Source organism: Rhinoraja longicauda, chromosome 9, assembly GCF_053455715.1.
Source record: "Rhinoraja longicauda isolate Sanriku21f chromosome 9, sRhiLon1.1, whole genome shotgun sequence".
NCBI classification, from domain to species: domain Eukaryota; kingdom Metazoa; phylum Chordata; class Chondrichthyes; order Rajiformes; family Arhynchobatidae; genus Rhinoraja; species Rhinoraja longicauda.
The window spans coordinates 10,795,160-10,822,851 of NC_135961.1; the positions used below are offsets into that span (position 1 = coordinate 10,795,160).

Here is a 27,692-nt window from a genome sequence, read left to right on the forward strand (position 1 = left end):
AGTCTACGCACATCTATGCATGTGTACTGGATGCCCTGATGGTCACATAGGGTAATCCAACAGTTCCATGGGGAAGTCCTATTATTTGCTCAGGAAAACTTAATCTATTTGTTTTCAAAATAATAACTGCAAGTAGGCAAATTAACAGGAATTTGGGAACAAAGTTCTGTTCAGATGTGTGAATTGTTTGTTCATCTCTATGGCCTTTAACTTTATCCATAGACAACAACAAAGTTGTCTCCTGATTTCTCACTCTATTGAAGCACTAATCCTGGATCCAGATTCTGCCAGGTAAAACCCTTTAGTGTGTGCTTTGATTGTATGGCGATTTGTATGATTTAATAGTGTGAATTGAAGTATCCTTATCAGGAACATGTTATGAAGGAAACAGCCATTTGTCCAATGGGTTAGCAGACTACATTTTGCTGATCATACTAAGCAAATCTTTGGAAGTGTGGGCTGTCAGATCTCTGGTTCCAAACAGACCTCATCCTAGTGTCCTAAGAGTGGCTTGTGGCATATTTGATGTATTTTTTATTAGTTTTACAAAAACTCCCTCTATTCAAGGAATATGATTCAATTCAATTATTTTAAAAATGGCAAATTTAACTCCTTTGTTCAAAATGGAAAGAAGTCAGAAAGCAGAAAACTACGCGCCAGTTATTTTACTTCTGTCATAGAGAAAATGTTAGAAGCTTTTATTAAGGACGCATCAGGAAGCTCCAAAAAGTTCAAAGTAGTCAAGCAATGTCAACAAGAGTTTGTGAGTACAATGGGATAATGTGACAGTAAAAGAAAGTTACTCGCATCTCCGTCGAGGTAAGAGATTAGAAAAAGTTTCCCCCAACCCCACCCCCCACATAGAACAAGCTAAAGACCGTTAAAAACATACATTTAACACATACAAAAAAACAACAAAAGAAGGAAGGGATAGACAGACTGTTGGCGAGGCAACCATTGCTGATACCACCCGGTGGTAAAATAGAAGAGAGGTGGGGGTGGGACAGGGCCTGACATCTAATGGTAGATACAGGTGAGGGGTGTTTAGAGTGGTATATGGGTGGACAAAGACCAGAGATGGGAAGATGGGTATGCAGAGTTGAGGTTACAATCAAAACAGTTGTTATGTCACTAAATGGTGAAGCAGGCTTGAAGGGCTGAGTGATCCAATTTGATGGTATTCCAATCAATTGTTATTTGCATATAAAAAATTCTACTGTAGTGGGCTGTAGTATGTATAAACTGGTACAACTAAAAGTTAACTATATTACCACTTAGTGATTTTGTTTTATTGACTCTCCTGCAGTTTCCAAGAGTATGGATGCAGTGGGAATGTCCATGCTGAAAGCGAGTATGAAAGAAGCATGCTGTCTGTATTTACTCGGGTGCTGGAGGATGTAGAGTCTCTAAGCAGAAAGTATCCACCTGTTTCCTATCTGGTAAGTAGAGATAGCAGAAGGTAAATGTCTTCGATTATTCACCAATAAATTGTGACAAGATTGTTTCTTCACAACATTTTTTTTTGTGTGTACGTGTGTGTGTATGCATATGATCTGTATATATGTGTATTTGTGAGTATGCATATGATCTGTATATATGTGTATTTGTGAGTATGTGTATATATTCACACACTGAACTTTTTTTTCTCGTTTATTATATTGTTTTCAGTAAACTATGTTTACATATTCTGTTGTGTTACTGGAAGTAAGAATTTCATTGTTCTATCTAGGACATATGACAATAACACCCTCTTGACTCTTGAAGGCCATATGTAAGACAAGTTAAACTTCTACTGGTCCTATCTGCTTTTTCCCTTCCATACATTTCCTTTTGCAAAATCTGGAGACTTAGCCTGGATATTAGTTTTGTTGATGTTTTACCTCATACAGGTAGCTTTTATTAATATTTCTGAGCATTGATTATTAGATTTGTGGGGGCTCTGTTTTGTCTGAACTCTAGATTACCAACAGAAGCATCTGACACTGCATGTGAATAGCCTTGATGTGAGCTTCTTTCCCAGCTTTGACCCCCCTCCCCCCCCCCCCCCCCCCCCCCACCCTCCCTCCCAGAAAAGTGGGATTAGGAGGGAGAGATAGATCAGCCATGATTGAATGGCGGAGTAGACATGATGGGCCGAATGGCCTAATTCTGCTCCTATCACTTATGAACTTATGACCCACCCCACCTTGTTGCTACCATCTGACTTTCGTTAGAGTCTGCAGAAGGGTCCTGATCTGAAACTTCACCTATTCATGTTCCCCAGAAATGCTGCCTGACCTGCTGAGTTACTCCAACATTTTGTGTCTTTCCTTGGTAAACTATCATCTGCAGTTCCTTGTTCCTACATGCATGTATAATATACTACCAGGTGTCTATATGAAGTTGAGTATGCTCCTTGGATTAATTAGTATTTAGTTGGCATCTGAATAATTTAGCTGAGGGGAAGAGGAAAAAAACAATTCTCAGCCAGGAGGGAGTGGAGGCAAAGTATTCATGGGGATCTGTTTATATAGAAAAGCCTTTTTGGATAGACTTCACAAATTTTTTTAAAACTATTTAATGCTGCACGCAGATTCTAAGGTATTGTACCTCCTATAATTATTGTTATGCACTGAATTAATACTTCAGGGGTCATGCTTACTGATTTAATCTTGTGACTTCATTCTAGCATACCATGTGCCTCTGTGGGGCTGTGATTTCGTTGCTGAAAGTCCCCTTATCTTTTCAGAGGTATTTCTTCCAAAAGCTTCAGTCTACCAGCATCAAGGTATGCCAGTTTCTCCCCAGACTTTTCAATAGTACAATTCATGCATCATGTTTTTTACTCTTTCAATTTATATAATGTTTTCATGTTGTGAGCAACTCATACCTTCTCAATTTACAATCCATTAGTTATACTTCCTCTGTCCTCATTAGCCAGCTGACTGTTCAGATGTAATTTGAGTAATTTTGTGAGTTTAGACACTGCTTTTGGCCTTGCATTTAAGTCATTGATGTACGCAATGAATAAAAGCAGTCCAAGAGAGAGCCTTGTGGGATGCATTTATAACCTCTGCAAAAATCGTAATAAAACAGATAGAAACAAATAGTTAATTATTATTTTCTACCTTTTTCAATTATGTTTTTTTAAAGCAGTTAATTATGATTATAACATGGAACAGTAAAGCAGAGGAACAGGCCTTTTGGCCTGTAATGTCTGTGCCAATAATGATGCCAGGATAAACTAATATCATCTGCCTGCACATGATCCATGTCCCACCATTCCCTGGATATCTTTGTGCCTATCTGAAGGCCTCTTAAATATCACTTTCATATTCGCCACCACTACCTCTGTGGCACAGGCACCTACCAGCTTCTTTATTTTAAAAAAAGAGAAAATTGCCTTCACATCTCCTTTAAATGTTGCCCCTCTCACTTTAAAGCTCTGCCCACATCTTTGATATTTCCAGACTTGGAGAAAAGTTCTGGCTGTCTACCTTATCTCTCATAATTTTGTGTACTTCAATCAGGTCTCTCCTCAACCTCCAGTTTTCCAGAGAAAACAATCCGTTTGATTATCAAAAGTTAATTTATCAAACACCACCTTGAAGTAACATTGACCACATTTCCTACATCAAGCATATCTTATCCTGGCTTCAAGTGATACCAACTGCGGTAGTTAATGCATGATCTTCTATTGTCATTGCAGTTGGCACTGTCACCTTCACCTCGCACTCCAACAGAACCAATCATAGTGCAGAATAACCAGCAACTGGCTCTGAAGGTGGAAGGAGTTATCCAGCATGGCTCAAAACCTGGGTTCTTCAGGAAGATTCAGGCAGTTTGCCTGAATGTTTCCTCCTTACTACAGAGCAAAGGGGTACAAGATTACAAGGTAATTTATGCACAAGTTTCAGAACCCGCATTTATTCTAAATAAGTTCTGATGCGGTATCAATAATTGAATATTTATATACTTTATACACGACAAGTTGCAGACATTCACCATTATTTTTAGTAAAGGTATGTGATAATTGCTGGCTGGCCCCATAGCAGAAGCGTCCACATCGCGGGGCTGGAAACTGGAAGTGTCCTGAACTAATTCTGCTACCATCATCGTCTACTGTACAAGTGATGGCTCCCACTGATCGTCGCCGGAAGCTTGTGCCTTTTTCAGGACGGACGATGACAGTGATGTAACTTATGAAACATAGATGATGGACACGAAAGAAGAAGAATTGCTGGCTGTGTGTATGTGTAGATTATATGAGTGAGAGTGGAAAGTGTTTGAGAGTAGAACAATTCAGTTTACATCTTGATTAATGATTAATCTACTGAACAGGTTGGAGCATAATTTGATCTCTGACTATTTTGATGTCTGATGGATTCGTAGCTGATGTTTAAAGTTTGGACCATAAAAAAATTGTATAGTGGTTGTTACGACACAAAATATAGATTGTTCACACTGGTTAGTAATTGCCCTATCTCAAAGCTTGATGCATAATACTGCCTGTTTGACAGCAGTAGATTCTAAGTTGATCCAAAGTGGGAGTTTGGTGACACTTGTCGTTCATTTTGTATCCATTCCCTAGGTATTGCTGGAGAATATGCCTGATGAAATGGAGCAGCGGGTGGAGCCCCACAATGATTACTTCAGCACACAGTTCCTGTTGTGTTTTGTTGCACTTGGGAATCACATTGTCACTGTTGAAGCTTCTGTTGTTGACTCAAATGGTATAATTTGGAAAACGGGACCAAAAACTACCATCGCTATTAAATCCATGGAGGATCCATTCTCTCAGCAGTTGCGCCTGCAGCAGCAGCAGCAACAGCAGTCACAGCAGCAATCGCAGCTGCAGAGGAATGCACTTTGTCGCTTTTAACGTGAAACGCTTAATACGCAAAGGCATTTGAAGATGCTGAAGACTTGCCAGTTACTCGATGTGCAGAAGACAGCATTGGTTGAAACCCCATTCTTTGTCATTACATTATGAAGCTTGTAGCCCAACTTAATGGGATTCTGCTTTTTGTGAACCAACCTTGTGCCCTATCCACTAAAATATAAATGGAAACCTCTGTTTATTACGGCGGCTCAGGGGTGCAGCGGCTGAGTTCCTGCTTTGCGGCACCAGAGACCCGGGTTCTATCCTGACTACAGTGCTGTCTTGTATGGAGCTTGCACGTTCTTCCTGTGACCGCGTGGGATTCCCCCGGGTGCTCCAGATTTCTCCCACATTCCAAACATGTACAGGTTTGTGCAAATTGGCTTCTGTAAATTGCCCCTAGTGCGTAGGATGCGAAACTGGGATAACATGAAACTAGTTGAATTCATGATTGATCATCTGTGTGGACTTGGTGGCTTAAAGCACCTGTTTCCACGTGGTATTTTTAAACTAAACTAAATTATTACCAGTGCTGTTCTATGAATAAGTTTGTACATATTACTCTCTGTAGTTTTATAATTAATGTGGTAGTTTAACTGGTTATTAAAGTTAAATTTGTTATAAAATGGGCTTGATGGCAAAATTCCTAGAATCCAGCAATGTGAACCGGTTCATTTTATTTTACACATCTGTTTATCAATTATCTCTGGGCTAACTTTGAATTAAGAGAACTTGGAACAAGCAGTAACTACTTTAAATGAGGCGTTTGCAATACAATTCCAGCTTTTATTGCGAATTGATATACATTTATCACGGTAGCGCAGCGGTAGAGTTGCTGCTTTACAGCGAATGCAGCGCCGGAGACTCAGGTTCGATCCTGACTACGGGTGCTGTACTGTAAGGAGTTTGTACGTTCTCCCCGTGACCTGCGTGGGTTTTCTCCGAGATCTTCGGTTTCCTCCCACACTCCAAAGACGTACAGGTATGTAGGTAAATTGGCTGGGTAAATGTAAAAATTGTCCCTAGTGTGTAGGATAGTGTTAATAGTGTTAGTATGCGGGGATCGCTGGGCGGCGCGGACTTGGTGGGCCGAAAAGGCCTGTTTCCGCGCTGTATATATATGATATGATATGATATGATGATATTTGATATAACAATCGAATCTGTGGTGCATAGTCCCACTCTTATCAAAAGAACATCCAAAGGCAATAAACATGATGATAACATACCTGATTTCCATGACCAGTAGAAAATGGGGTGGAGGGACGGGGGTGGGAGGGGGAGGCAATAAAATAGGATCATAAGCAGGCAATCTGATCGTTAAACCTGCCTAACTTCAGATGGTTCATGACTGATTTTTACTTAAACCCATTTCTGTACCCTAACCCTTGACACATCTAGTTAATGAAAGAGTATCTATCCGTCTTAAATTACAATTAACCCACATCCACAGTTATTTGAGGACTCTCGGATTTCCTCCAAGTTTTTGTTTCCTCCTAAAAGGCTTCTAATTTTATCTACACCCACTTACTTTCCCCTTTGAAAGAATAGAATCAAATTTTATCACACTAGTTTGCATGATTTAGCTTTTAAAACCAGTATCAAACTGAATCTGCAGTGAATCCTTTAAAACAAACTTAATTCACATTCAGGTTCACTAGCAAGGCATTTGTTGCACTTCAGAATCAGGCGGTGAGCCACTGTCTTTAACACTGTAATCACGTGAACGTTCACCCTGTGCTATTAGGTAGGAGTGTTCCAGGTCTTTGACCCGGCAACAATGAAGGGCTGATATGGGACATGGAGGATAATTTGCAAATGGTTTAATGGAGGTCACAAGCAGCTGGAGGAGCAAGTAACTAGTGCATTTCGTAGATGGTGTTATTCTGTGCACTGTACACAGGTGGTGCATGGAATGAAAGTTTAGGCTGGTGGATGGTGGCCTAATCAAGTGGGCTGTAATGTGCTGATGGTGTTATGCTTTTTTTATATAGTTGCATTCATCCAGAGAAATTGAAATTTTCTATCCCACTGTCAATTCATTCCTTGGGAGATGAGCCACGCTACACGATATGCCAACTTTAAACTGCTGTGGTAGTCACAATATTTATATGGCTGGTCTCTAAAGTCTAAAATCTAAATTGGATTGAATGACTTGGCTGGAGGAACAGCTTGTTCTGAAATGCAGATATTCAGTACTACAGCAGGGCTGTTGTCGGGTTCCATAGCTGTATGGTGTATAGATCAAAAGCCTAACTTTTGTGATGTGGGGACCATAGAAGAAAGCAGAGATGGACCATTTATTTAGCACTGTTTACTGACCATGATCACGATTGTTTCAATCTTTCACTTTCCCTCCCAGTCTCACATCATCCTGAGTTTAAAAATATAAAATCACTGGTCTATCTTTTCATCAATGACATAATATTTTAGATTGTTAGCAATATAAGCAGTGTTACACTGCAACTTTAGGCGGCTGACATCTTATTTTTAGGTATGCCTTTTGGTGGTCCCAACATGCTCTTCTGCATCCCACCAATCCCCAGTTTGAAAGTAATTGTAGAGGGATGTCACAGATTGTGGTATTGTACATTACTGCTTCTGCTGACGATCTCCAGTAACTCCTGCATTTCCATGTGTGTACTGCCAGATCTGAGTTTATTGCATTAGCATGGATTGTTATGAAAAAAAGATGAATAAAGAAAAATAACATTTGTTCTTGGGTTTTAATACCAAATTTTAAAGATCTCTGTCCTCAAACTTATTTCTGCCACATACTAGGTAATCTTAATAGATTGACTGTGCAGTGACATTTTAGAAATTAGTTTGAGTCATTGCAGATTCTGGAAAATTATTATTTTTAATTTTAGTTCCGTTTCTTTATCCGATTGAGATAATGGGTTATTGTTTTATGCACAGACCATTTGTTATTTCTGGTGATGAAATGCACAAGACATCAATTACAGATGAATGTAGTACTTAGTATTGCACTGCACCCTAGGTCAGGATTAAATCTCAAATTGCTTGAGCTGCAACATAGCTGAACCATCCTGTGCCACCCCTAACAAATTCATTTAAAATGGTCCATTACTCTGAACCCAGGTTTTATCTTAACCATGGGTGAGAAATTTGCACATTCTCTTTGTAACTGCTAGGGCTTTGTTGGTTGTTCTCCCATATCCAAAGATATGCCAATTGATTCAATGATCACTGTAAATTATCCCCTAATGTCCTTAAGTGATTAAAAAAGAAGTGAAAATGGGATTCACCAGAGCAAGTTTCAGTGCAATTAGAGAATTAGTTGAGGTGGAATGGAAATGGTCTGGACATCAATGTGCAGTTTGCATGTTCTCCCTGTGATCACACAGATTTCCTTAGACCGGCACGGTGGCGCAGCGGTAGAGTTGCTGCCTTACAGCGAATGCAGCACCGGAGACTCAGGTTCGATCCTGACTACGGGCGCCGTCTGTTTGTACGTTCTCCCCGTGGCCTGCGTGGGTTTTCTCCGAGATCTTCGGTTTCCTCCCACACTTCAAAGACGTGCAGGTATGTAGGTTAATTGACTGGGTAAATGTAAAAATTGTCCCTAGTGTTTGTAGGATAGTGTTAATGTGCGGGGATCGCTGGGCGGCGCGGACTCGGTGGGCAGAAGGGCCTGCTTCCGCGCTGTATCCCTAAATCTAAAATCTAAATCCTTTGGTTGCTTTGTTTTCCTTCCACATCCCAAAGCTGTGCAGGTTGGTAGGTTAATGTGAGGATTAGGGATAGAATCTGAAGGGAGTTAAAGATCCTGTTTTCATGCTACAATGCCTGACTATAGCTAACAACTTGAATACTGTTACATACATTGGTGCAGTGTCATAATGTATATTTACTTCAAATTATATCACATCTATTTTAAGGCAGAACAGGATTCTAAATGACAATCCGTAGAAGTACTGGAAATGACCCAGTATTCATTTCAGTAAATAACTGTAAATGAGCAACCTTGATGTGGTTTTGCCTATCACAAATATTGCATTGCAAATTCTTCCATCTCGGATCAGCTAGTCATGTATTAAAAATCTTGCATCTGCAGACTTTAAATGTTTTTTTAATTATAAATGCTCCTGTTCTTAAATTATAATGGAAACAATCTACATAAAATTGATCACTCTTTGTATCTTCAAATTGATGCTTTAAATAGTACACATTTAAAAATACCGTATCAGTACAGCATGCTTAAACCAAAAACTAAGGTTATTGTTAATACACTTATCCTAATGTATCAGGCACTGGTCCATATCAAAAAATTATATTCTGGGGCATTTTCCAATAGATGATTATATTTGTGAATTTCAAAACGCTGTAAATACATGTTGTCCACTTATGCACTTAGGGCCTGTCCCACTTAGGCGATTTTTTAGGCGACTGCTGGCGACCGTCAAAGTCGTAGCAGATCGGCAAACTTTTCTTTTACCCGACGACAATGACCACGACAAGCCGAGTCAGGTCGAGATTACAGCGTCTTCAGAAACATCGCAAAATTCCCACGCTGTCAGTGCTTCTCCGGCGTCCTGGTTTTCGCTGAAATCACTGACAAGTCGGTAAGCACGTGAGAGTTTTGAACTATAACACCTTGTATGGGTTACTTAAAAACCAAGCTTCACTGTAACAAGGAATAAACTGGATTTACTTCCAGTTTAATAATAGCTGTATTAAAAAAAAAAATTTTTTAAGTGGTTCAGTGGATTTTTGTGAAAAGTGTGTGGGCATTCTTTGAAAATGTAAGGGAGATGCATATCTGGTTTCTGGGTTGAATATCTGGGTTTGGAGCCCACTTTAAATGTAATGGCTGAGGCCAAAAACATTGCGAAAATTCCCACACTTACCTGACCGTCAAACTGTCGCCTCCAATCTACCTGTCAAATGACCTGACGGTAAATAAATTGGTTAAACACAAGCATTTTATGGTATTTTGAAATGACTTTACTTATTTTAATATTATGTGCTTCTAAATGCATCTTAGAGAACCTATCAAACCTGAGGACACTATGCGACAGCGCCCGCAATAAGCAACGATACCTGGCGACAAGCCAGCTGTCGCTGAGAAATTTCAAACCGTTTGATTTCTCAGCGACGCGCCGAGATCCACTACGATCTACTACGATCTTTGGAAGACTCCTCATGATCATGCCCGTGACACCCCGCTGAACTGTTGGCGACAGCCTAGTCGCCGGCAGTCGCCTTAAAATCGCCTAAGTGGGACAGGGCCTTAAAGCTGTTCAGGTTGGAAGATGAATGTTTAGGTGAGGGATGGAATCTGAAGGGAGTTAGTGGGAATTCGAGGAGTCTAAGTGGGATGTCAGCATGGATTCAGTGGGTCAAGGAGCCTGTTTTCATGCTACAATGCCTGACTACAGCTGACAACACTTATAATTCTTGAATTATAAGTTACATGCAGTTCCAATTGGTGCAGCATCATATTGTATATTTACAGCAAATGACAGCAGATGATTGTTGGATTGGAATCCAGATGAACAAATGTAAGTAATGAAACTACAACTGGAAGAGTAAAAAAAAGGTAAAGGCCCAGATTAACAGTTTAAAAATCAACTTGATGACCATTGTTCTCATGTGATTCCAATCATTTGTTGAAAAGGGTGGTTTATGAACAGGAAATATGATTTAATTAAATCTCATGGGGATGATAATCTTAAACCATGAAATGGATCTTTTATATACATTGGAATATTCAGCAACATTCATGGTCTTTTGAAATACAGTTTTGTTTAATATAGAATCTAACTGAGGTTCTACATTAAATCCCCAATGTGTATGAATGGTTTTCAAACATTGTCTACTGTTTTGTGTATAAATCAAATAAAGAATATTCAAGTTGTGATTTATTCAGGTAAAATGATCTGCTTTGAAAATAATCCAGATATTATAAATTCCTTTTCTGCTTGCTACAATGGTGTAATTGTATATAGCATATCAATCTGCTTTTAACCAATGTAGCATTTCAAAAAACACTTTTTTTAAATTGGAAACTACTTCTGAATAACTGGTTGCCAAGCATAATATTTGTGAACCAGGAAAAACTGAGGTATAAACATTTCTCAGTTGGTTTTGCCACAAAATTATGGGGCATGTCTCCTTAGGGGTGATGTTCTACTTCAGCAGATGCTCTGGAAAATTCAAATTCAATTGGATGGTTTGATGAAATTAAAATTCAAATAGCTCTCGCTAATGGTAGCAATTTCAAGAACTAATAATCCTTCAATTAAATGTACTCTAATTCTATTGAATTAGAAAAGCTTTCATTTGTTTTTTGGACAAGTCAATATTTGATTAGTTTTATATTTTCCAGTCTTCTAGTTGACCTAGTTTTGCTGACCAGAATGGGACTGTGCAATGACACTGCCGAGCCATCATGTTTTACATGCTGCCTGCACTGCTAGAAGGATACACAAAATGGGCCTGACAGTAGACACAATTCATTCCATCAAAGCAAATGAACTGTCTTTAACTTTCAAATCAAAACATTGCTGAAGTGTAGTATTTGAAAAGGATTGGAAGACTGAATAAGCAAAAAATTACTATTATCCCCCAAAAATCAGCAAGATATGTCTGCCTACAAGTTTATCCACAGTGGCTTCAGTGATTTTGCTCAGGACAGTGCTAGTGCATGCTGCCTTGTATCGACAAACTAATCAACTGAATACATCTGATTCCACGAGAATATTGAATGTAAACAATAGCTGTGCAAACATCAAAATCCCAGTTCCAATTTATAGTTGTCAGAGAACAATTTATTGGCAAAAGGTGTTTAAAAAAAATATTTTCCACTTTATATGCTTTTACTGATCTAGTACATAGTACACAAAGGTTTAGAGGAATATGGGTCAAATGCTGGCAAATAGGACGAGCTTATATGCACCATCTTGGTCACAATGGACAAGTTGCTTCATATTTCTAAATGCATCCAGGAGTGCTTTCTGTGCAGGTACATAGTCCTACTGGGAATGTTGCAATGCTGAAATTAACCCTGAGGGAATGAAACCAGAGAAGTGCTTGAAGTGTAAGTGGGCAAACACTTTGGAGACAGTGATCATACGCCCAAGTTTCAAAGTTGTTAGGGAAAGAAATAAGGATAATTAAGAAATTAAGCATCTGATTTGGATGGGGAGGAGAGTGGATACAATTTCAAAGGGAATGTACATGCATATGGAGTGTGAAGTGCTGTATTTTGTAGGGTATAATAAGGGTTGGAGATACACCATGAATAGTCGGGCCCAAGGGAATATCGAGGAATTAAATAATCCACATCCAAAGATCCCTGAAAGTGGCAGCGCAGGTAGACGGATTGGTGAAGGAGGCACACATGCTTGCCTTCATTAGTCAAGGCTTAGAGTATCAATCACTGTATAAAACATTGGACAGACTACGGTAGAAATATGGTATTTCTGGTTGCCACATTACAGGAAGGACATGATTACACTGGCGAGGGTGCAGAGGAGATTTATCAGGATGTTGCCTGGGAAGGAATGTTTCAGCTACAAGGAGAGGCTAGAAAGCCTCGTTTTGTTTCCTCAGAGCAGAGACAGAGGGATGGAATTGATAGAGATATATAATATGATAAAAATATTCATTATACATAGTAGAAAGGAAGCAAATTTTCTCCATTTGCAGAGGTGACTAAGATCTTAAGGTTTAAGATGAGTAAGAGGTTTAGAAGGGAAGGAGAGTGTTTTCCTCATTCAGAGGGTGATTGCAATCAGAAACACACTGCCTGAGAAGGCGGAGGAGGCAAGTGACCTCAGACAATCATTTGGAAAAGTATGTGGATCATTGAGATACAGTAGGAAAAAAACCTGCAGATGCAGACCTCCCAAACCTTTACGAATTTTGCAGAAAGTTTCCGCTTATTTCATTTCCGCCATTCCGATTTTGCCTCACATTTTTCCGCAAAACACATGCCTTGCCCCTCGCCCTGCCACTCGCCTGGCCTGGCCTGGCCTCCTCGCCATTTGCCGGGCCTCGCCGCAGTGGGGGCGAAGGTGTTGAGCGAAACGATCCCACCCAAACCACCCCCTGCCCAGCTACTTTCCCTTGCAAGCGCAGGAGATGCAACACCTGTTCCTTTACCTCCCCCTCAACTCCATCCAAGGACCCAAACAGTCTTTCCAGGTGAGGCAGAGGTTCACCTGCACCTCCTCCAATCTCATCTATTGTATCCGCTGTTCCAGATGTCAACTTTTCTACATCGGCGAGACCAAACGCAGGCTCAGCGATCGTTTCGCTCAACACCTTCGCTCAGTCCGCCTTAACCAACCTGATCTCCCAGTGGCTCAGCAACTCCCCTTCCCATTCCCACTCTGACTTTTCTGACTTGGGCCTCCTCCATTGTTATAGTGAGGCCCAGCGCAAATTGGAGGAACAGCATCTCATATTTCGCTTGGGCAGTTTACACCCCAGCGGTATGAACATTGACTTCTCTAACTTCCACTGTCCCTCTCTTTCCCCTCCCCCTTCCCAGTTCTCCCACTAGTCTTCCTGTCTCCAACTACTTATTTTTGTCCCGCCCCCTTCCCTGACATCAGAGTGAAGAAGGGTCTCGACCCGAAACGTCACCCATTCCTTCTCTCCCAAGATGCTGCCTGACCCGCTGAGATACTCCAGCATTTTGTGTCTACCTATTGAGATACAGTAGGCTGTGGACCAAACACTGATAAGTGGCAGACACAAGGAACTGCAGGCAACTGCAGACAAAAAAAATGAGTGCTGGAGAAACTCAGCAGGTCAGGCAGCATCTCTGTAAGACATGGATAGATCACATTTTGGATCGGGATCTTCAGTTTGAGGAAGGATCCTGTCCAGAAAAGTCTCCTATTCATGTCTTCCAGAAATGCTGCCTGACCCGCTGAGTTAATCCAGCACTTTGAGATTTTTTTAAACTGATAAATGGGATTGGTATCGATAGGGACTCGATGATCAGCGTAGATATGTTGGCCGAAGACCTGTTTCTGTGCTGCATTCACTGTAAGAGATTAACTTGTTTTTTAAATAAAGAGTCTGGCATTTAACAGAACGGGCTCTTAAGAACAGTGGGAATACAAGCATCAACCAGTGACGTTCATTGGCAGGTTGAAGAAAACATTTGTCCACAAAACCATCCACCCAATAAGTAAGCTGACTTTACAGTTGGATCAAACATTCTTTACACACTGCAGTGTGTGGATTGAAAATTAATCTTTACATTCTTAATCATCAAGAAACAAACTGGTAGAGGACAGATAGGGCCCAGAAACAGTTTTGCTCTCATCAAAGTTACAAATAACATCCTGTGTGACAAAGATACATGCTGTTCATGTTTCCGGAGCTGTCAACAGTTAAAAACCCCACCCAAAACCACATTTGACATCATAATAATATAATATTCATTTATTGTCATTGCAACGAGTACAACGAAATTAAAAAATAGCCAATCCTGACGGTGCGTACAAACATATATGCAATAAATGCAAAAACAAATAAATACATAAATACAATTAAATACAATTATATCAAGTACAAGATTTTTTAACGGTGTTGCCTAGTGCAAAGGTAGTGTTCAGTTCTCGTATGGCCCTGGGGTAAAAACTGTTCTTAAGTCTGTTTGTTCGGGATTTGATCGACCTGAAACGTCGACCAGAGGGCAGATGAACAAACAGACGGTGGCCGGGGTGGGATGGATCGTTTATTATTTTGCCTGCTCTACTGAGGCAGCGTAGGCTGAACAGGTGCTCCAGGGAGGGCAGTGAGCAGCCGATGATCTTCTGGGCCGTCGTGATGACCCTCTGAAGGGCCTTCCTGTCCTTTTCTGAGCAGCTGGCATACCATGTGGTTATACAGTATGCCAGCACACTCTCGATGGAGCAGCGATAGAAGGACATCATGAGCTTCTCCTGCAGGTTGGTTTTCCTGAGGATCCTCGGGAAGTGGAGTCTCTGCTGTGCCTTCTTTACTGTGGTGATGGTGTTGGTAGACCAGGTAAGATCCTCTGCGATGTGCGTACCCAGGAACCTGAAAGTGGGTACCCTTTCCACACAGACCCCATTCAACACCACGGACACCAGAAGCATGTGGCAGGGTGTCAGGGACATCACTGGCTACAAGAGCAGCCCTGCCTGCCCCCACAGCGATATGGCATTGACCAACGAGCTTAACACCTTCTTTGCCCGCTTTGAAACTGGCAAAACCACCTTGAGTGAAAGAACCCCAGCCGAGGCGGTGGGACAGGTCTTGCAACTGAGCACACAGGAGGTACAACGCGCTCTGCAAAGGGTCAACCCACGCAAGGCTGCAGGACCGGATGGTGTTCAAGGAAGGGTACTGAAGGACTGTGCTGAACAGCTGGCTGAGGTATTCACCAAGATCTTTAACCTGTCATTATCTCTGGCTACGGTCCCCAAGTGCCTGAAGTCGGCTATCATAGTTCCGGTGCCGAAAAAAGCAAAGATCTCCAACCTGAACGACTACCGCCCGGTTGCCCTAACGCCGATTGTCATGAAGTGCTTTGAGAGGCTAGTCCTCTCACACATCAAATCCAGCATCCCTGACTCACTGGACCCACATCAATTTGCATACAGGGCAAATAGATCTACAGAGGACGCCATCTCTCTGGCTCTTCACACTGTCCTGACTCACCTAGAGAGACAGGGCACGTACGTGAGGATGCTATTCATAGACTATAGCTCCGCCTTCAACACGGTCATCCCCACCAAGCTCAGGTGTGGTGCTACGGAGCTCTGTCTCAATCACTCGAACGAGTGAGCTCTAAACATCTTTTGGAATTCGGAGGAGGTACAGCGGTACTCTAAACATCCTTGGGTATCGCTGCGACGCTACAGAAATCTTTTTAAAAGGTTTCTGTGTGTTTTGGGGCTGCGAGCGGTGTTATCAATTGACTGCTCAGCTCCCACTACTGAGGCTGGCAACCTGCCAGGAAACTGTGGCGCACAAAAAGGGGGAGAAAAACCTGTCTGGACTGATACACCTGCGTCCAGAACAACCCCCCCCCACCCTACTGCCTCGTCGCTACTGACCGGACCGGTCTGGTTTTCGTGCGGTGTGGGAGTTTTCTACACCCTCGACCTTCTTCTGTGGCCTTGAGACCTGGAGCTGAAGGAGCCTCCTCTCTATCAGAGATAGGCTTCCAACAATAACAGACTGCAGGTGAATCCCTTTCGTTGCTGCAGGAGCAGCGAAGACCAGCGGGGATTGCTTGAGAAAGTCTGCAGCTCACCAGGGAACGCAGGAGAGCCGAGATACCAGGGCCAAGAGGCCGTGACGCAGCAGTTTCTAGTGGGAGCCGCCATTATTGACGTTCGAGGCAACACCACTCGCCTCCCTCCCTTGAACTGTTCTACACTTGTTTGTGTGTTTGGACTTGGCCCCCTGCCTTTTGGATTGTCTTTGTCTTTGTGTATCAGTGTTTTTGTTTCACTGTAGTGCCTGATACCATGCAGGGTCAGCGTTCTGGGGGATCGGGGCCTTCGGGGAGTTATGCTAAGGCGGCTGCTTCAGCTGCTTCGGCTGCTCCTCTGGGGGCCCGGTTCCCCATGAGGAACCTACCCTTTGAACATGGGGTCAGGTGCTACTTGCCCCCCCAAATGAACCTGGAGGACTGCGCGGCTGCTGTGGCAGCGGCAGCCAAGCCTGTAGGCATTGTGTATGTGGGAAAAATGTTTGGGAAGGGCGTGTTCTTTCTGGAGTCCGTTGAGGGGGTGAACGCGACTGTATGTAAAGGGGTCACAGTGGGTGGACTTTTCCTACAGGTCGAGCCCCTGGGGTCCACCGCGCAGCGGGTGGTCCTATCCAACGTCCCGCCTTGCATCAAGAACGAGGCCCTCCTTCCCCACCTTCATACCCTGGGGAAGATCCTAACCGACATCACCCCAATACCCATGGGGTTCCGCAGGAAGGACTTGCAGCACGTTCTCTCCCTCCGGCGCCAGTTGACAATGTTGCTGGACCGGGAGGAGGTGGTCGACGGGCGCTTCTGTGTCCAGCAGGATGGGCGAGACTTCACCATCTTCTGGACATCGGACCGCCCGAGGTGCCACGCCTGCAAGGAAGTGGGGCATATTCGGAGGAATTGCCCCAAATCCCGGGCGGAGGCCTCCGCCTCCGGTGCCACTAACCCCCCTCCCCCCCCCACTCCCACTCCCCCTGTAGTTGAGCCAGGGAACCCTGGGGATGGGGAGGGTCAAAAGAAGGGGAGCAAGGTGACGAAGAAGATAAGGCACCTGGGGAACAAACCCCCCGGGGATAAGACTTTGCCACCCATCCCGTCACCTCCCGTTAGGGAGTCCGCAAGCCCCATAATCCAGCCAGGGGCGGAGGGGATTGGGCGGGAGGAGGGGGAGCCGCAGACTAGGGTTGCTCAGGTGACCCCAGAGTCTGTGAGCTCCTCCCCTTCGAAAAAAAGAAGGAGGAATCTCTCCAGGGAGGAGCAGAAGGGGGACATAGGGGAATCTTCCAGTGGGGCGAGGAGTGCTGTGGTGGAGGATGACTCCTGCCCTCTGGTTCAGGCCCCGGTTCCATGCTCTGAAGGGGTTTCTGGGGAGGGTGGTGATGGGGACCACTCGGGTGTAATGGAGCAGGGAGAGATTCCTGTTGGGGAGGGAATCCCAATTCATGCACCCGAGGAAGCCCAGGAGCAACCCACCCAGGACGAGGTGCAGAACACGCCTGTGGAGTTAGGGATAGTAGGCGGGGAGGGGGAAGGGGAAACCAGCCCTTCTCTCCCGCAGGACCTGGCTCCAGAGGGACTCCCTGAGTCTGGGGCACCAGAGTCCACTCTGGGCCCAACTGGTGGAGGGATAGACCCCACTGTCAATGGTCTTGACTGCCCAGGTACACCCGAGGAAGGCCCCTCTGCCACTGGCCCCACGGTGGGGACTGAGGTGGAGGAGAGACCAGAGGGTGGGGAAGAGGCAACCGCTGCACAGGGTGGGGCGGGAGCCTCAAGCACAGAAGGTGTGTCCAAGGATGGGAACGGTGACTCCATCTGCAGTGGGGGGGTGGAAGAGGACTCCTCGGGCAATGAGTCAATGGATGTTCTCGCTGCCCCCGACGCCACTCCTCTCATTCCAGTGGAGGAGATCCGCGAGTTCATCGCGGCCACCGAAGGAGCCCAACATCGGCCCAAACTGGCCTCCCTCCGGTGGCCGAACTTACAAGGGGTCACCAGCTCCCTGAACCTCATCCTCAGAAGGAAGGGGAGGGGAAAGGGAGGGACGGGGGTGAAGGGAGGGACGGGGGTGAAGGGAGGGATGGGGGTGAAGGGGAACGACCGGCGTCAGCTCAGGTCTTTCTTGGACGACCTGGAAAAGGACGCCGAGGCCCAGAGCAGCGTCGTTCCTGCTGAGGGTAGAGGGACCAGTAGAGCGTCCCTTGTTGCCAAGATCCGGAAGGTGAAACGCACTGCCAATCCATCTAGGGTCCGTAGCGGCAAAGGCGACTCTGCTGTCAGTGACCAGGGGACTGGTGAGGGGATCTAGTGTACTTCTGACATGGCGATCACCATAGCCAGTTATAACATCAATGGCAGCAGGGGGCCTCTCCGCAGGTTTAACCATCTCTCAACCCTGAGGGATGGGAAATATGCGGTGAGCTTCCTGCAGGAAACCCACACCATCCCAGGAGACGAGTCCACCTGGCTCCTGGAGTGGAGTGGTGAGGTCTTCATGAGCCACCTCAGCTCCATTTCCAGTGGGGTGGCCATTTTGCTGGCCCCGAATTTCCGGCCAGAAATCCTAAAGGTCCAGGAATTGGTGCCAGGCCGCTTGCTTCACCTGGCCGTGCGCCTGGATGGCGTGCCGTTGCATTTTGTCAACGTGTACGCCCCCAAGCCCGCCGTGTTGCAGACGTGCCTGTTCCGGGAGGTGTCTACCCTTTTGAGCTCCATCGACCCTGGCGACTGCGTGATCCTCGGGGGAGATTTCAACTGTACCCTCGAGGAAGGAGACCGTTCCGGTATCCAGCGCGGCCAGGAGTCGGTGAAGAAGTTGAAGGAGCTCGTGGGCTCCTTTGACTTGGTAGACACCTGGAGGAACCTCCACCCCGACTCCAGTGCCTTCTCCAGGAGGTCAGAGGGGGGTGGTTCTCGCATTGACCGCCTGTACATTTCTCGGGCGTACGTCTCCCGCGTCTCGGCGGCCTCCATGCGGCCGATGCCTTGCTCGGACCACCACCTGGTGTGGGCGGAGTTTACCCCGCTGCGCACGAGGGGAGGGTCCGCGTACTGGCACTTTAACAACCGGCTGCTGGAGGATCGCCGCTTCCGGGACTCGTTTGTGAGGTTCTGGACCACTTGGAAGGGGAAGAGGGGAGGATTTCACTCCCTGCGGCTATGGTGGGACGTGGGCAAGGCCCACATCCGGCGTTTCTGTCAGGAGTACACTAGGGGGTCTACCAAGAGACGCGATTCCAAGGTCAGACAGCTCGGGAGTGAGCTACTCGATTTGGATTCGCGTCTAAGTCAGACCGGTGGGGACCCGACCCTCTGGAGGGAATACCAGGAGAAGAAGGACGCGCTGAAGGAGCTGCAGTTACAGCAATCCCGAGGCGCGTATGTGAGGTCGCGGATCCAAATGCTCCACGATTTGGACCGCGGTTCACCCTTCTTCTACTCGCTGGAGAAGTGGCGGGGAGTCCGTCAGCATTTAGTGGAGCTGCTCGCTGACGATGACTCCCCCGTCACCGAACCAGAAGACATCAACGCGGCGGTTCGTTCCTTTTATGGGACCTTGTTTTCACCGGATAGCTCCGGCGTGGACGAGTGCAGTGATCTGTGGGAAGGTCTAACCACGGTCGGCCCGGAGGGTGCCGAGCGTCTGGACGCCCCCCTGACACTAGACGAACTGACTGCGGCCCTCCATCAGATTCAAAGGGGCAAATCCCCTGGCCTGGACGGACTGACAGCAGAGTTCCTCCGCACTTTCTGGGGGACCTTGGGGGAGGACTACACCATGGTCCTGAGGGAGAGCCTGGCGACCGGGGAGATGCCCCTGTCTTGGCGGAGGGCTGTAGTGGTCCTTCTGCCCAAGAAGGGTGATCTCCGCCTACTAAAGAACTGGCGCCCGGTCTCCCTCCTCTGTACCGATTACAAGGTCTTTGCTAAGGCAATGGCCAACCGTCTGGGCCCAGTGCTGGCCCAAGTGATCCACCCTGACCAGTCTTACACGGTCCCGGGCCGGTCCATCCAGGACAATATCCATCTGGTCCGGGACCTGGTCTACCTGGCTCAGGAGACCGGTGTACCCACTGCCTTTCTCTCCCTTGACCAGGAGAAGGCTTTCGACAGGGTGGATCACGAGTATCTGGTGAGGACTCTGCGGGCGTTTGGGTTCGGACCGCACTTTGTGGCCCGGATCCGACTTCTATACACCACTGCGGAGTGCCTCATCAAGGTCAACGGATCCTTGACGGCTCCCATTCCCTTCCGCAGAGGAGTACGTCAGGGCTGCCCCATGTCAGGCCAACTGTACGCCATCTGCGTGGAGCCATTCCTTAGTCTGCTTCGGAGGAGGTTGACGGGCATGGTTCTACGCGAGCCAGATATGGAGGTGGTCCTCTCGGTCTATGCCGATGACGTGCTCCTCATGGTCACTGACCCCGCTGATCTGCAGAGGATGCGCGAGTGCCAACGAGTCTTCTCGGCCGCCTCCTCTGCAAGGATCAATTGGGGGAAATGTTCTGGACTCTTGGTGGGTCCATGGCAGGTGGACTCCCTCCCTGAGGAGATGCGGTTTTTCACGTGGAGCACCACGCGCCTCCTTTACTTGGGAGTCTACCTGAGTCCCGTCGCGGAGACCTGGCTGGCGAACTGGCAGGAGCTGGAGTTGAAAGTCGTCGCCCGGCTGGGGCGCTGGTCAGGTCTCCTCAGGGTGCTTTCCTACCGGGGCAGGGTGTTGGTCATTAACCAACTCGTGGCTTCCCTGCTCTGGTACAGATTGACCACATTGGTCCCATCAGCCACTTTTGCTGGGATCATCCAGAAGAAGTTGGTGGACTTCTTCTGGGGCAACGGAAAGCACTGGGTCTCTGCAGCGGTCCTGAGTCTCCCGATTGAGGAGGGCGGGCAGTCGCTGGTGTGCATCCGCACCCAGTTGGCGGCTCTCCGCCTCAGGACTCTGCAGAGATACCTGTACTCGGAGCGTCCTCCCAGGTGGCACGTGCTGGCGACACACTTTTTCCAACGGGGCCGCTGCCTTCAAGCAGGTACGCGGATCCCGATGGTGGGCGTCAGCCGTGCTATCCTGCTGGGAATGCCCGGCTTCTACCGGGACTTGCTGAGAGTCTGGAACCTGGTTGCTGTCGACCGGGCCCCCCCTCCGCTGACGGAGGGCGGCGGCCCAGGCGTGAGAGCAGCCGGCCCTTGTCCTGCCCCGCTGGGTGTCGGAGAGGCTCAAATGTGTGGAGCACCTGCGGCTGAGCAAACCCCCGCTCAGCCGGAAGTACTCGTCGGACCGAGGCGCCGTAATCCTTCCCGGGAGCCGGTCCCACACAACATGAGTCGCATTTCCTCGACACCCTTCATCTCCCTCCGAGACGCAGGGAGGCGTGTCCTGTACGGGCTCCTCCTCCACACCCTGCACTTCCTCGCCCTGGTCCACCGTCCGGACACTAAGTGGCGGTCAGTGTTGCCTTCCGGTCGCGAGGTGACCCCGCGGTGGGGGTCCCTCTACGCAGGAATTCTGCCCCTCTCCATCGGGGACCTGGGGTGGAAGATATTGCACCGAGGAGTCCCCTGCAACCTGTTCCTCGCGCGGTTCACAGACTCGCCAGCCGCCTGCCACTTTTGCGGGTTGGAAGAGTCTGTGTACCACGTGTACATGCAGTGTGTGAGGTTGCAGCCCCTGTTCCAATATCTAAAGGGGCTGCTCCTTGCTTTTTGGCTGCATTTTTCACCCACCATCCTCATCTTTGGACACCCTGTGCGTAGGGGAGAGGGTAGGGCCGAAGATGTCCTTGTTGGGTTGCTCCTGGGCCAGGCCAAGCTGGCCATCCGAGACTCACGGCGCCAGGCGGAAGAGGGCTCTGCCCGAGCCAGCTGCCTGCCCCTTTTCCGGGGTTACGTCCGTGCCCGGGTGGTGTTGGAGAGGGACTACGCGCTGTCCACGGGCACCCTGGAGGAATTCCGGGACCGCTGGGCACCGCGGGGGATTGGATGTATCCTGGATGGGGATTGTAGTATAATTGTATGATAGTTTTAATAGGCATATTTGTTTGTATAATATTCTGGTGGTGGGTTCTGTTTTGGTTTTATTGCATTGTATATATTATTTTAATATTTGAATAAATATTTTTGATTAAAAAAAAAAAAAAAAAAAAAAAAAAAAGCTCATCACCAAACTCCACCAGCTAGGCCTTAGCTCGTCATTATGTGACTGGATCCTGGACTTCCTGCTGGAACGACCGCAGGCAGTGAGAATGGGCCCGCACCTGTCCTCCACTATCACCCTGAGTACCGGCACACCACAGGGCTGTGTTCTGAGCCCCATGCTCTACTCCCTCTTCACACACGACTGTGTTCCTGCATTCGACACCAACACCATTGTCAAGTTTGCAGATGACACAACGGTGATCGGGCTGATCACCAACGGGGATGAAACAAACTATAGAGCGGAGGTGCAGAACCTGGCGGACTGGTGCTCGGATAACAACCTGTCCCTAAATACCACCAAGACCAAGGAGCTGATCATCAACTTCCGTAGGTCACATAACGGGGAATATGCCCCGATCTCTATCAATGGGGTCAGTGTGGAGAGAGTGTCCAGCTTCAAGTTTCTGGGCACTCACATTTCGGAGGACCTAACATGGTCCAATAACACTGCTGCGCTGGTCAAGAAGGCACAACAAAGACTGTTCTACTTAAGAACACTGAAAAAGTCTGGTCTACCCCAACAGCTGCTGAAGACCTTCTACCGCTGCACCATAGAGAGCATCCTAACGCATGGAATCCCTGTGTGGTACCTCAGCTGCACGGAGGCAGAAAGGAAAGCTCTACAGCGGGTAGTCCATAGAGCTCAGAGGGCCATCGGAACACAGCTACCAGACTTGGAGGGCATCTACAACACACGATGCCTCAGAAAAGCCACCAGCATCCACAAAGACTCTTCACACCCCTGCAACAGTCTGTTCGAACTCCTTCCATCGGGCAGACGATACAAGGCCTTCTATGCCCGCACCTCCAGACTCAGGAACAGCTTCATCCCCAGGGCCATAGCTGCTATGAACCGGTCCTGCTGAGCCGGATGGCCACAACGCATAGATCAACTTGCACTTTACCCTGTCCAAAACTGTTACAACTGTTCGTTTCGTTGGGTTGCTGCTGTCTAAATTACCTAAATTAGTGCATCGTATGGGAGGCGCATTCCCAATCTCGTTGTACCCCTGGGTACAATGACAATAAAGATATATTGTATTGTATTGTATTGTATTGTATGTAGAGTGGGTCGTAATCTACACTGGTTTTTCTAAAGTCAATTATAAGTTCCTTTGTTTTGGTTGCAGGTTGCAGCATGTGTAAAGAGAATAACTGCAGATGCTGGTACAAATCGAAGGTATCACAAACTGCTGGAGTAACTCAGCAGGTCAGGCAGCATCTAGGAGAGAGGGAATGGGTGACGTTTTGGGTCGAGGCCCTTCTTCAGACAGTCTACCAATCAAAAATATGTCAATCTCCACCTTAAAAATGTCCATTGACTTGGCCTCCACAACCATCTGTGGCAATGAATTCCACAGATTCACCACCCTCTGACTAAAGAAATTCTTCTCATCTTCTTTCTAAAGGTACGTCCTTTTATTCTGAGTCTACGGCCTCTGGTCAGATTCTCCTACGAGTGGAAGCACCCTCTCCACATTAATTCTACTCAGGCCTTTCACTATTCGGTAAGTTTCAATGAGGTCCCCCCCCCCCTCATCCTTCTAAACTCCAGCAAGTACAGGCCCAGTGCCTTCAAATGCTCATCATAGGTTAACCCACTCATTCCTGGGATTATTCTCGTAAATGTCCTCCAGACCCTCTCCAACGCCAGCACATCCTTTCTCGGATATGGGGCCCAAAACTGCTCACAATACTCCAAATGTAGTCTGACCAGTGCCTTATAAAGCCTCAGCATGACATCCCTATTTTTGTATTCTAACTCTCTTGAAATAAATGCATTGCATTTGCCTTACTTGCAAATTAACTTTTTGGTAATCCTGCACCTACTCCCATTGCACCTCTGATTTCTGAATTTTCTCCCCATATAGAAAATAGTCTACGCCTTTATTCCTACTGCCAAAATGTATAACTCCACACTTTGCTACACCACATTCCATCTGCCACTTCTCTGCCCACTCTCCCAACCTTACCAAGTCCTTCTGCAGAGTCCCTGCTTTCTCTACAGTACCTGCCCCTCCACCTATCTTCGTATCATCTGCAAACTTAGCCACAAAGCCATTTACTCAAAAAATGGAGAAATTTAATTTAAAAATGGAGAGGCATTACAACCTTTCTAAATTGTTGTGTTCAAGAACAAGTTAAATGTGGTAAGAATGCAATTTTACACAAGATCAAAGCTGAATGAATCTCATTCCAGAATGTGGTCAATACAATGTTCAGAGGCAGACATGTTAGAAAGAGGCTGGAAATAAAGACTGATGACCAGAGGCAATAGATATATGTCCCCTGGTTCTTGATAAAATACTCTATCCTGGTAAAAGACTGTGCATTCATCCTACCTATTCCATCGTGATTTTATACGGTTCTTTAAGATCACCCCTGAGTCTCCTGCACTCCAATGAATAAAGTCCTAGCTCATCTTCAGGAATCAGAACAGTTGAAATTTAAAGGGGCATGTTGTAAAAAATCTGCCCCATATTTCCTCTGCTCTTTTAAAGGAACATTAGACCCTTTAACCCAGAATTAAAAATATTAAGATAAAAAGGGCTCACTCAAAACTGCTCCATTACCGAAAATGAGCTGTGTATACATCTGCCTGTGGAAGAGAAACACAACTTGGTTTTAACCAAATACCAATTAGTGGTGTAATGCACAAAATACTTCTGCTTTTAAGTTTAGAGATGAAACCAGAATTCAGCATAAAAATACACTAGAAAACATTTAATTTAACTTATTATCATTTGGCAAAGTTATTGTTTAATTAGTTTCTATGGTGAATCTGTTGCTTAATTCTGCTAATCCAAAATCTATGTGGAGTACTGTGTTTGTGGTCAGATATATAGTGACAGATGTTAACATTAATGGTAAACATTGCACTTCTGCCATAAGAATACAATTTGATATGGATCTTTTGATAAAATATCCTGGAGACGGATATTTTGTAAAAACAACTTAAAGCTGTTGAGACAAGATGGAGCTTGACAGCCTTCAGGACAGAACCAGAACTGGGGGATGGAAAACCAATGTGCACAGATGAGAGGAAAAATGAGACATCTTGGAATCAGCAGATTAGGAAATCCCTTAAAACTGTAAACATACTGCATGAGAACAAAATCAGTTTAGGACATGTTTATATTGTGGAGAATCATTCCAGTCTGCAAGTATTGTGCCTTGTTTCTGGATCAAATTCCTCCAGTGTCATTAACCTCAAGCATTTCTATACACATTTTGAGAGTGTATTTGGAATTGTCTGCTACCTAAAAGCATTTGGAACTGTAAATTTAGAAAGTGCAATGAAGGAACCTAATCTGTCACCATGATGTCAATGATCTAAACCATGTTACATGGTCTCCAAAGACTGAATCCAGAAAATACTGTCATTCTGAAATAAATAAAACATTACTCAGCTTGCAAGAAGATTAGATAACACACCAGCCCCCTATATATTTCATCATGCTGAAATTTCCCCTGCAACGTCATTTTTGTTTGTTTAGAATCAGTAAAATACACATTTTGAAAACCCATTTAACCTTCCTTAGCAACCGGCGTTATGTAAATCAGCAAAGCACGTAAATTAGTGATTAAAGGGCATTCAGCAATGAGTGAAGATTAACTTGCAGGGCGACATAATCACCTTTATCATGAGAATACCGATGACTGTGTGGAGTGAAGCACTGAGGCAATGAGCGAGGGCTGTCTGTGACGGCTGGAATGAGCAGAGCAGCCACTCGGAGAGGGTCATGAGTTTAGCACTTCCACACACATTCAGAGGAAACCCATCAAATTGAGTGTGAGGTCAGGCACTTCAGTAAGAAGATTGAAAAGATGGATTATCGCCTACGGAAAGAGAGACTGCAAATGAATGAAGGTCAGAATGAGCTAGGTGTTCTAGTGCATAAATAACAAGAAAGACAACAGGCATGTCTAAGAGTAGAAACAAGGAGCTGCAGATACCAGATAACACAAAAGGACACAAAAGTGCTGGAGTAGTCCAGCGGGTCAGGCAGCATCCCCGGAGAACATGTTTTAAGTGACGTTTCGGGTCGGGACCCTTCTGCAACACGTCTAACAAGTAGTAGAGGAGGGAAGAGACATGTTGGCCTTTCATTGTAAAGTAGTTGGAGATTAAGTACGGGGAAGTTTTGTTACCATTATACTGAGTGGTGGGATACTTTACCTAAAAACAAATATAGTAACATTGGAGGCAGTCCCCAAGGAGATTCAGCAGGTTATCTTATGGGATGCAATAGTTTTCCTATCAAGAGAGGCTAGATAGCTTGGTATTCCCTCATGTTTGGAAGTTTGTCCCTATTTAAATACATAAACTCCCAAGGGGGCTTGACATAGAAACCGAGATGTTTTCACTAGATGGTGAAATGGTCATTAACAAGGAGACATAACTACAAGGTAAGGTGGTGGATCATTTAAAACGGAGGTACGTAGAAATTATTTCTCTGAGGGCAGTAACTTGTTGAATTCCCTGGCCCCTGACAGTGGGGGAGGACAGATCATTCAGGTTAGTGGCCGAATGGCCTACTTCAGTAATTTTTTCTTGTGCTCTCTATCCGAAGTTTTGGTGAAATTGCTGCACCTTCTTTGTTGTTAAAGGAAAAGATGAGAACAAGATAAAAGAACTCAACAGGCATTTTACATATCAAACAATCTCATTCACTCTGGGGTTCAAAGGGTAAGCACACTGGTAGATTCAATAAATTTTATCCTTATCAGGAATCGCTGATGATGTCCACATCTATGACATTGCAAGTACTGAATTGTGAAATATTACATCCACATTAGTAATTCAGCTCATTGGCCGCAGGGTCACAGAGTGTGAAAACTGGATGCTCCATTTACATCTAATAACTGCACTTTGAGAATAATTTGTAGTAAAGTTACCCCCAGAAGGTGGGATATAAAATGGAATTATAGAACTTGCAACTTCAGTTTAATTCATTCTAATAAATTCCATTTCTTGGCGCACGAGGAAAGGGTGGCACTCCTGTGATACCAGGAACGGCAGATGCTGATTTACAAAAAAGACACAAAGTGCTGGAGTAACTCAATGAGTCAGGCAGCATCTCTGGAGAACATGGATAGATTATGTTTTGTGTTTAGGGAATCCCTTCTTCAGACTCCTTTGGGTGGGGCCAGCAATGGCTGCCTTGCCAACAGTCTGCCTGTCTCTTCCTTCTTTGTTGTTTTAATAGTAAGTGTTAAATGTATGTTTTTAGTGTTCTTTAGCTTGTTTTATGTGGGGTTGGGGGAAACTTTTTTTAATCTCTTACCTCGACGGAGATGCGATTTTTTCCCCGTATTGTATCTCCGTCCGCACTGCGGCCTAACATCGAGCAGTTGGCAGCCTCTGCTGCAGACCAACTTCGGGAGCTCCAGCCGCGGGAGCCTGCAGGACAA

General features: G+C 45.7%; 1 protein-coding gene across 1 annotated transcript in view; it reads left to right on the forward strand.

Moving 5' to 3' along the window:
- ints7 (integrator complex subunit 7) overlaps positions 1-7,576 on the forward strand; it is a 48,829-nt gene extending 41,253 nt beyond the window's left edge. Inside the window, 5 exon segments of the mRNA XM_078404777.1 lie at positions 223-291; positions 1,307-1,439; positions 2,669-2,767; positions 3,689-3,874; positions 4,571-7,576. Of these exon segments, the coding sequence (XP_078260903.1) occupies positions 223-291; positions 1,307-1,439; positions 2,669-2,767; positions 3,689-3,874; positions 4,571-4,861 (778 nt within the window). The 3' untranslated portion in view covers positions 4,862-7,576.
- Positions 7,577-27,692: the final 20,116 nt, after the last annotated feature.